General features: G+C 41.2%; 1 protein-coding gene across 4 annotated transcripts in view; it reads left to right on the top strand.

The window, feature by feature from the left end:
* The window catches only part of ACSL5 (acyl-CoA synthetase long chain family member 5), a 58,774-nt gene that overhangs the window by 31,990 nt on the left and 10,265 nt on the right, over positions 1 to 16,519 (top strand). For 3 of the 4 annotated variants that reach the window (XM_070752707.1, XM_070752708.1, XM_070752709.1), the window contains 2 exons: positions 7,947 to 8,081; positions 14,081 to 14,176. In XM_070752707.1, coding sequence (XP_070608808.1) covers positions 7,947 to 8,081; positions 14,081 to 14,176 — 231 coding nt within the window. The remainder of the gene's footprint in view (positions 1 to 7,946; positions 8,082 to 14,080; positions 14,177 to 16,519) is intronic. The other variant, XM_070752710.1, reaches the window with a different exon arrangement.

The following is a 16,519-nucleotide window of genomic DNA, read 5'->3' as shown; positions in this document are numbered from 1 at the left end:
GGTGTTCCACACCATCCCCCTTGCAGCCCAACCCTGAATCCTAGGTTTAGAAGGCTTAGAAGTATGTCACCTTAAACATGACCTAAGCATAGTCCATAAAATCATCTGCTACAACATCCTTCCTCTCAATGATTACTTCAGCTTCAACCACAACAACACACCAGCACACAACAAATACAAACTTAAAGGAAACTGCTCTAAACTTGACTGCAGGAAATACGACTTTAGTAACCGAGAAGTTGGCGTCAAGCTGTTTTTGGCATCAAGCTGTTACCAGGCAGCCTTACTTTTCCCCGGGGGTTGTCCTGGCCTTTCGTGTGTTTTTTTGGTGCTTAACGGCGATCACTGACCTGGAGAGATGGTGATTTAATAGAGGAACTCCTTGTGTACCTGAGGGAGGTCGGCGGACCCACCAGGAAGCAGGGAAACCCCCTTTGCCAGCACACGAAGAACTGATCTTCAGATCGGCCTGAAGCTGTGATGCTCCGACTCCATTAAGGAAGCTGTGAGAAGGCGGCGGTGAAAGCTTTGGAGTGAAATAAGTGAAGAGATTCCTTTTGATCGATCGTTGTTTGTGGATAATAGCAGATGAAAGACCCCCTGTTGTGTCCTTTGTATTGTTAAGGAAGAGTGCCAAAACCTTTGAGAAAAGCGGTGACTGCGATCCTTAATTGGCTGATGGCGGCAGAGAAAAAACAGGACTAGGCAGATCGAGCAGATGTGATTTAAAACCTTATACCAACTGAACTTTTTCTGCTGGACTCTGTTTGTGATTTTGCAGTGAAAGATTGGAAACAACGTGTGATACACAACATTTGGGGGTGAGAAAGTTTTGGATGTCTTGATGGTAAGAGGAAGTTTTGAACAGATTAAGTGGATTAGAACGAACTGAGTTGGTGACAAGCCACAAAAATCGGAGGTTTTTATATACTTAATCTTTTTCCCTTTTTTTAACCCTCTCTTTCATCTCCCCTCTGTCTAACCCCACTACTTCACCTCACTTTTGATTGCATATTGACTCTGCATTGTTGTTCCAGTTGTCAGAAAACAAACAAAAAATCTACAAACTTTGAACTTTGATTCCCTATTAACTCTACAACGCTGTTCCCTTACTGATAGACTGTCAGAGATTGTCAGAGACTTCCTTAATCATAGAGACTCTCAGAGACTGAACTGTGAACTGTGACTCAGCGCTATTGCATCAGCCCAAGAAGAGAGAAAAAGAAAAGGAAAGAAAAACATCCCTCAATATTATCTGCTCCTTATTAATTTCCTTCCCACTCCTGAATATTCCTGTCTACTGTTACTCTCCTTTTTCCAGTTACAGCTATCTTTCTTTTTTGAATACTCTATATGTGATTTGTTGCAATGTTGAGAATAACCCCTTGATTGTTTGATTTTTGAAAACATTCTACATTGATATATTGCCATTACATCTTTATACTGTCATTGATAATACTTTATACTGTTATATTATCATCATTACTAGAGATCTATTGAATCTATGAATTAATTGGATTACTGAGCTAGATTTACTTACGGATTTATATCTAAACTAATAATTTATTTATTTATTGACCTATATACATATATGCTGATGTGTTAACCTATCTACTTATTATATACTTATTTACCTATCTATCAATATAAACACTACAATTTGTCAAACAACTGTATTTAACTATTATAACTATTAATTATTATATATTAATTGAAAGTTATTTTTCATTACCTATTACTTACTCAATTCTTCTAACTTACTCTAACCTTCTTGAATACCCATATCTAGAACATTAATAATATTTATTAGATATTGATATAGAACTGTATATTGACATTTTTGAGTCTTAAGAATTGGATTATAGAGCCTATTATAATATTATTATAAGCTATCCTACTATAAGTATACTATAAGTTATTCTATTAAGATTAATATAAAGCAATAGTATCGAACATTTTGAGTATAAGCTAAACCCATATTTCTGTATCTCTTACTATATCCTGTCTGACTTTCCTATAAATATTCAAAATGTCATCTACTAATACAAATACAAGTACTAAAGCTTGGAAGAAGGCAGCACCTCAATCTTCAACTCCGACCATCCAGCGTAACTTAGAAAACTCTTCTACTGACAAAACATCAGCTGTACAATCAGACCAAGCTGCACCCATCACCCTAGCTTCCCTACAGGAGATAATGATTAATATGCAAAAATCAATGGATCGGAAGTATGAATTAATGATGGAAAATATGGGTGCAATGAAGGAAGAGATCAAGGAAGAGATCAAGAAAATTGACGATCGTGTTGGACAGCTTGATGAGAAGATAGCGATGATGCATGGAACCCTCACACAGAATGATGAAAAAATTCAAAAAATTGAGGAACAAAATGATAGAATGGAAACCAGGTTGCAATACGCAGAAAGTAGGACAGAATACATCAATAAAAATCTGGAAGAGGCCATTTTAAATCTTGAGCTTGAAAAATCAGCATTCTTCTTGAGGTTCCAGAATATTAGCGAATCAAGTGAAGAGAACCTGCCTCAGATTATGTCATAAATTCTTGCACCCATCACAAATAAAACCCCACAGGAAATGTATCAACAAATGGATGAAATTTACAGATTATCTACAAGTTACGCAAAAAGAAATCGCCTACCCAGGGAAGTACATATTAGATTCACTAAGCGTACAATAAGAGAGGAAATCTACAATATGTCAAAGGAAAATCCTCCATCATATAAAGGAAAAGAGATCATAGTCCTTCGTCAAGTTCCTAGACGAGTGCGTGAAAAGCGGAAACCCTATCAAACCCTAGCTAATAAACTCAACAGAAACAAGATACCATTTAGATGGCTGACACCTGAGGGCATGCTTATCTCCTTAATTGACAAAAAATACAAAATAACTTCGACAGAAGATGCAAGAGACTTTTACGATCAAGTCATCAAAAAGGTAGATGAGGAATGTATTAGGGAGCAAGAATCAAAAGATAAATCTAGCCTGGATGAAATCAGCTCTGAAGACACTCTCGCAGATAAGGAAACTGGACTTAAATTAACGGAAGAATATGGCAGAGACGGCCCAACAACAAGATCTCAAGCGGAGGCGAGAAAGGAGAAAAGAAGAGAACCAGCAAACTAACTTACATCACAAAAAACCCTTACCGAATAATGAAATAAGACTATTCTCTATCAATATCAACGGCCTCAACTCTCCTAGTAAAAGGAAAAAAACATTCTACAAAATTGAACAACAAAAAGCAGATATAATCTGTCTCCAAGAAACGCATGTAAAAAAACAAGACCAATTAATCTTAAACCATCCCAAGCTTGGAGAAATCTTCTCATCCCTTGCTGAAGTCAAGAAAAGAGGAGTAGTACTATACATTAAACCTAAACTTAACCCTAAACTAATTTACACAGACGACAACGGACAGATATTAATAGTACAAATTACATCAGGAACAAAAAAAATACATATAATCGCAATCTATGCTCCCACAATAAATCAATCCACTTTTTATGCAAAGCTACATCAAAAAATCACGGAAATAAACTTAAAAAATATAATAATAACAGGCGACTTCAATGCAATATTAGATAGGAAAAAGGATCATAAAAGCACTAAGCAAATGAAAAAGAGAAAACAACTACCAACAACTTTTGAACAACTTACAACTGAATTAGCACTAAAAGACATATGGCGTCACTTTAATCCAAACAATAGACAATATACTTTTTTCTCTTTTCCTCACAAGTCATGGTCCCGCATTGATATGGCCTGGGCTGATTTAGAATTTATCAATGAAGTAACAGACATACAAATACTTCCAAACTCCTGGGCAGATCATAACCCCATATTGTTAAAATGGAGAGATTCAACTAATAACCATTCAAGACGATGGACTATGAACCAAACAATATTTAAAGAAGAAAACTTTCAAAAAATGTTAAAACAACAATTGGGCGAGTTTCTCCAAATTAACAATGATGGTAACACTTCCACACAAAACCTATGGGACACAATGAAAGCCTATGTGCGAGGAACCTATATTGCATACCAAAATAAAAAGAAAAAACAGAAACAAAACAGCCTATCCACACTAAAAATAAAACTTCAGAACCTTGAAAAAACCCTACAAATGAAACCAGACAACGCCGAAATTTTAGGAGAATTGAATATTACAAAACATTACATAAACCTGCAAACTCAAGAAGAACTCTCACATAAATTAAGGATTGCCAAACAAAAGCACTTTGAATTTGCAAACAAACCTGGGCGATGGTTAGCCTCAAAACTCGCTCACCAAAAAGCAGATAAAATTATAGAGGCATTATATGATCATACAGATGCTTTAAAAACAACACTCAGCGACAAAAAACAAATAATTAAATCTTTCTTTGAGGAATTATATAAAAAAGATGACGTAAATGAACAATTAATAAATAATCTATTCAAGAACTTAGAAAATACAGAAAAAATAAATAAATAAGATCAGGATATGCTAAATGACAAAATAACATCAATGGAACTAACTAGTGCAATTACAAAACAAAAAAATAATAAAACCCCGGGCACAGACGGTATACCTGCCGAATTCTATAAACAATTTCAAGAAATTCTGGAGCCTATAATGTTACCCCTTGTTAATGAAATTCTCGAGGGTTCAAAACTTCCTTCCTCCTGGAACGAGGCCTACATAACTTTAATACCTAAAGATACACAAAATAGAGCTCACATTCAAAATTATCGTCCAATATCCCTGCTTAACTCAGATTATAAAATCTTTGCATCCATCATAGCCGAAAGATTTAAACGAATATTAACTGTTAGAATACATACAGACCAAAATGGCTTCCTTCCGGCAAGAAACATAACAACAAACACAAGGATTATTTTGGACTCTTTAGAATACAGTACTACGATAAAAACATAGATAAACCAGTAGCATTCCTATTCGTAGATCTACAGAAAGCTTTTGATAGTTTATACTGGCAATTCTTTACAACACAAATAGCGTCAATGCAATTTGGTAATAAATTTACAGAACTCATTAAAACTATATACTCAATACAAACAGCCAAAATACTGATAAACAATGATATGACAGAAACAATAAGTATAAAAAAAGGAGTGAGGCAGGGCTGTCCCTTAGCCCCCCTGATTTTTATCTTTGCACTAGAAGTTCTACTAAATAAAATAAGACACAATAAGGAAATCCAAGGATTAAAAATTAAAAATGAACACTATAAACTTCAAGCTTTTGCTGATGACATGGTGTTCATTGTACAAGACCCCTTAAAATCTGCACCTATCCTAATTAATGAAATAAATAAATTTGGAGAGATTGCTGGATTAAAAATTAATAGAGAAAAAACAAAAATGATAACCAAAAATATGACAAAACAGCAGATATCGAAATTAGAAGAATCCACTAAAATAAAAACCGCCAAAAAAGTTAAATACTTAGGATTATGGATTACCGCAAATTGCAGCACTATCAAGAAAGACAATTACGATAAACTAATCAATGAAATGGACAAAGATTTTTGCAGATGGTCGAAACTCCCACTCTCTATAATGGGGAAAATTGCTGTAATTAAAAGCAATATACTTCCTAGATTTCTATACCTTTTCCAAACTGCACCCATTAAACTAAATAGGACCTTTTTCAAAAACTTACACAAAAAAATTCGCAAATTCATATGGACAAAAAAAAAGGCCAGGATAAAACTTAAGGACCTACAAGACCATAGGTCAAGGGGTGGTTTTGGGTTACCAAACATGGAACTATACTACCATGCCTCAATTGTAAACCTACTGAAAGAATGGATAATACTTAAAAATTCTAGAATATTAACACTTGAAGGCTATGACCTTCAATCCGGGTGGCACAAGTTTCTGATGACAGACATAGATAAAATACCAACATATTTCAGATCACACTACATCCGAAAAACCTTAATTAACACCTGGCACTTCATTAAAAAAACCCACAACCTCTGCATCCCAAAATGGATTTCACCAACAGAAGCCATTATATACCCGAATGCATTAACCCCTGATAAAATTATAACATACGACCAACTACTAAACGAAAATAATGAGCTAATCCCTAAGCAAAAACTCATGGAAAAAGGTATTAAAGTAGATTGGTTACACTACCTACAAATAAAATCAAAATATAATGAAGATAAGAACAAATCAGACTTCCAAAAAAATAACCCCCTTGATAAAATAATCTTTGGTCCACAAAAAAAGCAAATATCAAATATATACAATATCCTCCTTCAACACGATACTGTTGAAGAAATAGTTAAAGGATCTATGATAGCGTGGTCACAAAACTTTGGGTACACGAATGGGAAAAAATTTGGACTGCTAACTATAAACTAACGATGGCAACCTCATATAAGGAAAACCATTATAAAATGTTCTACAGATGGCATTTGCCACCTGCTAGACTTGCAAAAATGTATCCAAATCTATCACCATTATGTTGGAAATGCAGAGAAAAACCAGGTACATATTACCACATCTGGTGGACATGTGAAACCACCAAAAATATTGGGAAAAAATTAAAACTATACTAGAACAAATTACTTCTCAGACTATCCATGCGAAACCCGAACTATTTCTACTAGGAATCACAAGACAAAATTTTAGTAAAGAAAACAGATATATTATAATCCATATTATTACAGCCGCACGGATTTTATATGCACAATTTTGGAAGCAAGAAAAAACCCCAACTACTCTATCACTCTTGATTAAAATAATGGAATGCGCAGAAATGTCCAAACTAACAATGGAACTGCAAAACAAGGATGAGACAGATTTCTACAAAGCTTGGGATAAATGGTACCTCTGGTTAAAAAAAAGGAATTATCTAAAAATTACTCATCAAGAAAAATATCCAACAAAAACAACTTGAAAAAATAGCAATTTACATCACAAATCATAACATCAAACTGAAACAACAAACTGTAAACATCGATCGACACGAACTCCAACTTTACAAAGAAAATAAACCCCTAAATGAATTATATATATTGGCACTAAAAACTACATTCAAAACATATCGATAAAGCCTTAGGGTAAAACACACCAACTACGAGCTCAAACTACAGGCCGCAAATCATGAAAGACCCAGCTCTAACGCTGGTTTTCGCTTCTCTATCCCCCCCTTCTTTTCCCTATCCCCCTTCCTTCTATATCTACTTCCCTCCCTTCACAACCCCCTTCTCCCACTCCCCAATTACTACATAAGTAGAGTGTAAAAAATGTACAATATGCATATCTCTTTTGTCTTTCTGTATTTGGTTTTTATTGTATATATTTAATAAATTTATTTTCAAAAAAAAAAAAAGTAACCGAGAAGTTGATGCATGGAACTCACTACCAAACTCTGTAGTATCATCACTTAACCCCCCAATTTTTAGCCTTAGATTATCCACTGTTGATCTCTCCCGGTTCCTAAGAGGTCAGTAAGGGGTGTGCATAAGTGCCTTCCGTCCCTTGTCCTAATGTTTCTCTGTTACTAGTATCATGTATATAAATATTATATCTTTGTATACCACCAATAGGTACATGAGAAAACAAAAACAATTTTTTTCCAGTTATTATCTCCATAAATCTACTCTAGAGGATTAAGGAATTAGAAAAGAATATATGTAGCTCAGGTCTTAGCTATGGAATCCTTGGTGTCTCTGATCTTGGTTGTTTGCTTACAGACCTTTTATTGATGGATTAGTCTGCGGAGAGGGGTGGCATACAAATCCAATAAATAAATAAATAAAATAAATAAAATCATGCTAGTGAGTGTGAGGTTTGATCTCTGTTTAAATACAGGAGTTTGCCCTGCCAATATAGGTGGAGGTGGTTTTCTCCTTGTTGGTTCTTTCATCATCACTTTCTCATTATATGAACTAATCTTTTACAGATTCAAGCTGGTACCCAAACAAGATTCAAGAGACTTTTGCTAAATGTTGCTGTAAACAGAAAACTTGCTGAAGTGAAGCAGGGCATTGTCCGAAACAATAGCATATGGGACAAATTAGTATTTGGCAAAATGAAGGTATATGTTCCTCTTTACTTATTTAACATTACTTTTATACGTTGCCCATCTCTCCAGATGCAACTTTAGGCAACTTACAATTGCTCAATTAAAATGCAATATAACATATATATTGGAGTTTAAAAAAAAACAGGGAACTGATATGGACTGGTGGGCCTATATGCAAATTCAGATGAGATATAAAAAAGATGCAGAAAGCTATGGTTTTTATAAAGAATCACAATAACTGAATAGAATATTAGAAGGGACTGAAAAATTGATTTAAAAAATTATACAATTATTTATTGAGGTAAGAGAGAGAGAAAGAAAGAAAGAAAGAAAGAAAGAAAGAAAGGGTGAGAGATAGAAAGAGAGGGAGAGATAGAAAGAGGAAGAGAGAAAGAAGAGGGGGGAGAGACAGAAAGAAAGGGGACATATAGAAAGAGAAGAGAGGAAGGAAGAGAGAGTGAGAAATGAGAACAAAAAGGGAAGAAGAAAGAGAAATTAGAAAATGATTGAGGCAGAGACTGAGAGGAAAGAGAGAGAAACAAAGTGGAAGAGAAGTGACTCTTGATTTAAAGCATATTGTAAACAGCACCCAAATAATAACAGAGAAAAAAAACCCAGCCCTCACCTGTTTTTGGAAATGGTTCAAGAGTTCACACACACACACACACACACACACACACACACACACACAAGGGAGGAAGAGAAAGGGATGGAAAAAGAGGAGAAGTGAGAGAGGGAAGGAATGAGAAAAAAGGGAGGAAGAGGGACAAATGAGAAACAAATGAGAGAGAAAAGGGGGAGAGATAGGAGAGGTATTTCCCTGTTTGTTTGTTTGTTTTTTGTTTATTCATTCATTCATTCATTCATTCATTTATTTACCTATGCTGCCCAAAGAGACTGCTGCTCGGACACTATATTTTTCTTCCCACACCAAAAAAAAATTAGAGGAAACATTGTCTCCTACCCCCCAGAGGCTCTCTGAAGGCTGGAAATGGCCTGTTTCCCAACTTGTGGTGGGCCCAGTAGCATGTTTCACCCTCCCCAGGCTCCAAAGATTTATCTGGAGCTGGGAGAGGGTAAAAATGTCCTCTCCCATCCCCCCAGAGACTCTCTGGAAGCCAAAAATGCCCTCCCAGAGCCTCTGTGTGAGCCAAAAATCAGGTAGCCAGCACACACATGTACATTGGAGCTGAGCTAGGACAACAACTCCTGTGCCAGCAAATATGGTTCCGCGTGCCACCTGCGGCACCCGTGCCATAGGTTTGCCATCACTGCTCTAGGACTTACAGCTGACTTGCACCTAAGGAGGTTGTTCTGATTTTTTTTGTTCTTTGCAAAAGCAAAATTAACATCATTTAGCAGCAATTAAAAGCACCTTCAATGAGAGTTTAAAAAACAACATCCAATTAGAAAAAGCAATACTTTTAAACATTTGTACAAAAATAAGTTGCTGATTTTTTTTAAAACTGAAAATATGTCATCTGTACAATACATTTACAATAAAATTAGAAGGAAAATTGTCATTATCCTGAATAGAAACATTAAAGATAGCCAATTTGCTTTTGGTTACATACATGGCATTGTAAATCCTCCACAAAAAACCTGGATAGCAGATAATGTTATGAAATGTAAAACAAAAGCTTGAGAGGTTTTTTTGGTGTGTGTGTGCATTTTACCACACATTAAAAAAACCAGAAGTCACTTTTCTTTCTTATTTTTCTTTTTTTCTGTATTTCGTATCTTATAATGAAATCTAATGAAAATATGCATGAAAGGATTAATAACCGAGAGGTCCAGCTTTAAGTCCAGCCTTAGTCATTGGCTAAATGTGAGCCAGTCTTTTTATGTCTCTCAATCCAGACTGTTAATCCTCACAGATTGGTTTTTGTGGAGGGAAATGGGAGATAGATTTCTACACATGCCAATTTAGGCTCCTTAGAACAGCGTTTCCCAACCAGGTGTGCCGCCAAACTCCTAGGGAAACTGCAGCTGGGCGGGGCTACTGCCCGATGCTGCAGTTGCCGGAGCTCTCCTGCTGGGCCCCAAAGAAGGAAGGCGGGAAAAAAGGAGAGCTTCATTCTTCGTGCCTTTTTCCCGCCTTCCTTCTTTGGGGCCCAGCAGGAGAGCGCCGGCAACTGCAGCATCGGGCAATAGCTGGGGGGCAGCTGCAAGTGGGAGCTCCAGGTCTGAGGCACCGGCAGTGCCCCGCCCTGCTGGAGCTTCCCTGGCATTAGCAGCAAGCAATGTCCTTTGGGGCCTGGAGGGAGGGCACTGGCGGTGGGAGTGGGGGGGGGGTGCTGGGCTGCACGCCTGTGCCAGCGCACCCCAAAAGGCCCCCCGCGCACTTTTCCAAGCGCGCCCGAATCCGCGGCTGCCCCGCGCCTCTAGCCCCCTCGCGCCCCTGGCTACTCGCTACTGCCTTCGCTGAAAGTGCTTTTGTCCCGGGCTCTCAGCGAGGGGGCTGCAGGAAAGGCAGGGCAGGTGTTCTCACGGGGGCCAGTGAAGGCGATCTCTCTCATTCTCCGGAAGCTGGCGAAAGTGATTTCCAATGTCGGGCGCGCAGGCCGGCGCGCGCTCTCTCCCCATCCCCCTGCCAGCCCACCCGGAATATTCAAAGTAAAAAAAACCTTCGCCGGCTTACTTTGAATGTGGCAGGGGGAGGGGGAGAGCGCGCGCCGGTCTGCGTGCCCGACATTGGAAATCACTTTTGCCAGCCTCCAGAGAACGAGAGAGATCACCTTCACCGGCCCCTTTCGGCGAAGGCAGCAGCGAGTAGCCAGGGGCGCGAGGGCGCTAGAGGCGCGGGGGCGGCCGCGGATTCAGGCGTGCTTGGAAAAGTGCGCGGGGGGCCTTTTGGGGTGCGCTGGCGCAGGCATGCAGCCCAGCACCCCCCGCTCCCACCACGAGAGAGAACGAGAGTGAGAGCGACAGAGCAAGGTAGAAAGTGAGAAAGAGAGAGACAAAGAGGGGGTAGAGTTAGAGATAGCAAGAGAGAGAGAGAATGAGAGAGAGAAAGAGTGTGTGAGAGAAAACAAGAGAAAGAGTGAGAGAGAGAAAGAGATAGCAAGAGAGAGAAAGAAAACAAAAGAGAAAGCACAAGAGAGAGAGAGAACAAAGAGGGAAAGTGAGAAAAAGAGAGAGTGAGCAAGAGGGGGAGAGATAGAGAAAGAGAGAAAGAGAGAGATGAGAGAGGAAGGATGAGAGTGAGAGAGAGGAAGAAAGCAAGATAGAAAGAAAGAGAAAGAAAGATGAGTGAGGAAAGAAGAGAGTGAGAGAGAGAGAGAAAAGCAAGAGAGAGAGAGAGAGTAAGGGAGAGAGAAAGACATAGATGGAGGGAAGGAGGCAGAGACAAAGAGAGCAAAAAAGAGGAAGAAAGAAAGAGGGATGGAGAGAGAGAAAGAAGGGAAGGAAGAGAAAGAGGGAGGGAGAAATAGAGCGAAAGGGAGGAAGAGAGATTTTTTTTTGTCCAAAATTTCTTTAGCCGCCCCCCCCTTCAATGTTCCCCAGGATTTTGGAAATATGAATAATGTGCCGCGGATCAAAAAAGGTTGGGAAACACTGCCTTAGAAGAAGGAGAAGCAAGATTGCTACCTTTCCTTAGAAGAAAAGTAGCAACACAATATAACTACAAGTAAATCAAACTTCTGTAAAATCAAACTGTCCATTTAGGAAGCAAAACTGATTGACAATCAATTTCATTTTGTTGTCACACATTCAACTTTGTGCAGAACAAAGTATTCAATGAGAATATTTCATTCATTCAGATCTAGGATGTGTTATTTGAGTGTTCCCTTTATTTGAGCAGTATATATCTCTACCTCTACCTCTACCTCCCTACCTCCCTACCTCCCTACCTCCCTACCTCCCTACCTCCCTATCTATCTATCTATCTATCTATCTATCTATCTATCTATCTATCCACCAACTCACCCACCCACCCACCCAACCCACCTATCTACCTACCTATTTACCTACCTAACCTACCTACCTACCTATCTATCCATCCTGTAGCCGCACATACATGTCTCCTTTATTTGCAGAAAGGAATTCTGGCCGAGGGAGGCCGTGTTTAAAGGAGCGCTGCGTGCTTCTTTTGTGGATCTGCATCAAAAATTCCATCTCTTTCCTAACCCCTGTAAGCCTTAGATCCATCAGTCGCAACCAACCCCGAAGGGAGCCATCCCGTTTTGGGGGGATGGAGGGGGGGAGGGGGGGATTGTGATAGTTGAAGTTGCGACCCCTGAGCCTCTACTGCTTTGGGCATGAACTTGGTGACTGACTGGTGAGTGTGCGCACACGGAGGGGAGGGGCACTGAGTGCAATGTGCAGTGGTGACACTGGGCTGGCTTGGGCCCTCTGGAGCGGGGTAGCAGAAAGAGGAGGCTGGCTCAGAGCTTCTCCTCGGTGCTCAACTCCCACTGCCACCGGGGTGAGTGAGGTGATAAACAGGCAATTGGCACTCCAAGCGCCGCCACCGCTGTTGCTGCACTCCCGCAGCCTGAGACAAGGGAGCGGCCACCACATTGGCGGCTAAAAAGGCCATGTCTGTGCCAGCCACCTACAACCGAAGCTGCCACAGCGGGGTCTGGCTGCAGCCCAGTGGCATGGGGAAAATTTTGTGGGTGGGGCCGGTGGTGGCCACGAAGGGCTGAGGAAGGGGCTCGGTGCAACGCTGGGGCAAGCCGCACAGAAGGTGGATTGGCCAGGGCATGTGTTGGGCGTTGATTCTCCTGTCTCACTCACAGTCCCAGCCGCACCCTCCCACTTCTCCACCCACCGCTGATGGCTCTTCGGCTGCTGTGGAGGCTGGCAAGCCTGCGTGCCCCTGCCTGACTACCAACTTTTACTGAGAGGCAGGGCTTCCTGGAAGCTGCTCTTCCTCCATTTGCCCCACCCCCATTGTCACATCCCTGTATCATGTTCCCGTGAATTTCTTTTAATCCCCCCCCCAATTTTGTCAGCCATATGACTGGCAACCAGAAGAGAAAATAAAAAGAAATTCACGGGGATGCGACAATAGGGGGGGAATGGAGGAAGAGCAGCTTCCCCCCATCTCTTCAGCCACGTGGCCGGTGACCAGATGGGAAAATAAAAAATAAAGCACTCCTCCACCTGGCTGCCCGCCCACCTCCAATAAAATAACACACTTACCTGAGCGCCGGTTCTCCTTATCTAATGAATGAAAATAAAAAAGGGGGGGGGTTTGTAAATGGCTAAAGGCACCACAATCAACCAAAGCAAGTTCCTGACTGCATGCCACTCCCGGCTGTATGCTACTCCTGACTGTTTGCCACTCCCGGCTGCATGCCACAGAGGTCTGTGTGTGCCAAGGAGAGATGGGCGGGCATGGTTGACGAGCCAGCGAGTCAGAAAGTTGCTGGCTCATCAATCAATTTTCTTCACATGCACAGATAATTTTTTGAAAAATAAAAAATAATTTTTAAAAAAATGCCAGTGACTGATTGATGAGCCAGCGAATCAGGAAGCTGCGCAGAAGAGTTTTTGAAAAAATAAAATAAATTTTTTTAAATGCCAGTGACGGGGAATCCCGGAAGTAACTAACACGGATTAGCTGGAGTTGCACACACAGCTTCAATTTCACTACCGGAACGGGGTTTCGCCCCATTCTGGCTGGAGCCCACCCCTGCCTATGCCCATGAAAATCTTTGAGAAAACACACACACACACACAATGCAAAAGGAAGCCGTGTGTTCTTTCCCATATTTGGCCATGCCAGGTGACTCGACCGGAAACCATATATATACACCAAGACATTATGTGTGTGTGTGTGTGTGTGTGTATGTATGCATACACATAAATGTAAAATTTAAATTTAAAATTCACTTAAAATTTATCAGTGGGGAGAAGGAAGAGGTAAAGTGTGTATTAGGAGGAGGTTGTGTGTGATACTTTTATCAAGGTTAATAAATACAAGGCATGCTATATAAAACTTATGCTCCTATTTCTTTTGGAGATGCTTTACATTCCAATTCTTTTGTATTGCTTGATAGGAAATCACAGGTGGAAAACTGAAAGCAATAATAACTGGTGCTGCTCCAATATCTCCATCTGTCCTAATGTTCTTAAGAGCAGTCTTTGGCTGTCATGTAAGTGAAGAGTTCTGAAGGAATGTGTCACTTTCTAGTTCCCTTAATGCTGATTTCTGGCTAAGGCAGTAAGTCAATAACTGATCTGAAATGTTAGTGGTGATCAGGACTATTCAAATTTATATGCTTCTGTTTTAATGGAACTGTCACAGAACTGACAGTGTAAAAATTATATGAATTTATAACATTGTGGATTGAGTTTGGTTGTGAACTGCTTTATTACCATATTTTTGGAGTATAAGACGCACCTTAGGTTTGGGGAAGGAAAACAAAGCGGAGAAATCTGCCTCTGCCTCCCAGCAACCTGCCTACAGCAAACAGCAAACAGTACAGATGATACACTGTTTGCTGTGTATTTCTGTACATGTGTGTCTGACCCATAGAAATAGCAAAGAACTGGAGAAATTACATTATGGCAGTATATTAATGCCAGAAATGTTTCTTAAATGTAGTCATACTAACTCCTCACAATTATTTAAATAGACCTACTACAAACATGACTAAGTCAGGGTTTAGCTCAGCTGCCTTATCTTAATACTAAAACAGGATACTGTTACATTTCAGATTATACTTTTATAGACCTTTAAAATTGGTGTGGCTTTCTGGAATTATAGTTATTCTCTGCTATTTAAAAGCAGATACAATAGTACTTGGCCTCTTCAGATCAAACATTTATTTTAAAAAGTGTTTTCATTTAAAAAGTGTTTCATTAAGTTGTCTAGAACAGCGTTTCCCAACCGGTGTGCCGCGGCACACTAGTGTGCCGCGAGACACCGCCAGGTGTGCCGCCTGGGTGGGGCGCTGCGGTGCCTCTGACCTCTCCGCTCCTGCCCGATGCCGCAGTTTCTGGCGCTCTCCTGCTGGGCCCCAAAGAAGGAAGGCAGGAAGGAGAGCTCCATTCTTCGCGCCTTTTTCCCGCCTTCCTTCTTTGGGGCCCAGCAGGAGAGCGCCAGAAACCGCGGCATCGAGCAGGAACCGGGAGGTCGGAGGCACCGGCACGGCAGCGCCCGCCCAGCTGAAGCTTCCCTGTCGTCATCGGCAAGTGTCCTTTGGGGCCCGGCGGGAGGGCACTGGCGGTGGGAGGGGCGCGCGGCTGCAGCGGCGCAGGCAGTCGCGGGGAGATGGTGGGGGGAGCGGGGGGGGCCCCGCTAAAGCGGCCCCGGGCACAGTTCCCTGTAGGCTTTTCCAGGGGCGCGCAGGGAGCCGCGGCCACCCGCCCGCCTACCGGATTTCCCTCCGCGCGGCTGGGGAGGTGGATTCGCCGCCCCCGCCAGCCTGATCTTCCTCCAGTGGCTGGTGACGTAGATCTACCACCCTCGCCAGCCTGATCTCCCTCCGTGGGGGGGTGGGGGGCGACGAACCGACGACCGGGGGCTGTCCGTCCGTGTTGGGTGGTGCAGGGCAGGCACAGGCAGCCCCAGGGGAGAACAAGGGAGGGAGAGAAAGGAAAGAGAGAGTAAGGGAGGGAGAGAAAATTGAATGAAAGAAAGAGTAAGAAGTAGAAAGGATAGAGATAAAGGAAGAGAAAGAGGGGGAGAAAGGAAAGAGGGAGGAAGGTGGGAGAGAAAATTGAATGAAGGAGGGAGAGAAAGAAAGGGTAAGAAGTAGAAAGGATAGAGAAAAAGGAAGAGAAAGGGAGGGAGAGAAAGGAAAGAGGGAGGAAGGGGGGAGAGAAAATTGAATGAAGGAGGGAGAGAAAGAAAGAGTAAGAAGCAGAAAGGATAGAGAAAAAGGAAGAGAAAGGGAGGGGGAGAAAGGAAAGAGGGAGGAAGGGGGGGAGAGAAAATTGAATGAAGGAGGGAGAGAAAGAAAGAGTAAGAAGTAGAAAGGATAGAGAAAAAGGAAGAGAGGGAGGGAGAGAAAGGAAAGAGAGAGAAAGGGAGGGAGAGAAAATTGAATGAAGGAGGGAGAGAAAGAAAGGGTAAGAAGTAGAAAGGATAGAGAAAAAGGAAGAGAAAGGGAGGGAGAGAAAGGAAAGAGGGAGGAAGGGGGGAGAGAAAATTGAATGAAGGAGGGAGAGAAAGAAAGAGTAAGAAGCAGAAAGGATAGAGAAAAAGGAAGAGAAAGGGAGGGGGAGAAAGGAAAGAGGGAGGAAGGGGGGGGAGAAAATTGAATGAAGGAGGGAGAGAAAGAAAGAGTAAGAAGTAGAAAGGATAGAGAAAAAGGAAGAGAGGGAGGGAGAGAAAATTGAATGAAGGAGGGAGAGAAAGAAAGAGTAAGAAGTAGAAAGGATAGAGAAAAAGGAAGAGAAAGGGAGGGAGAGAAAGGAAAGAGGGAGGAAGGGGGGGAGAGAAAATTGAATGAAGGAGGGAGAGAAAGAAAGAGTAAGAAGCAGAAAGGATA

Source organism: Erythrolamprus reginae, chromosome 5 (genome assembly GCF_031021105.1).
Source record: "Erythrolamprus reginae isolate rEryReg1 chromosome 5, rEryReg1.hap1, whole genome shotgun sequence".
In the NCBI taxonomy this organism is placed as follows: Eukaryota; Metazoa; Chordata; class Lepidosauria; order Squamata; family Dipsadidae; genus Erythrolamprus; species Erythrolamprus reginae.
Note: the sequence above shows the minus strand (reverse complement) of the source record. Positions and strands in the feature narration are given on the sequence as shown.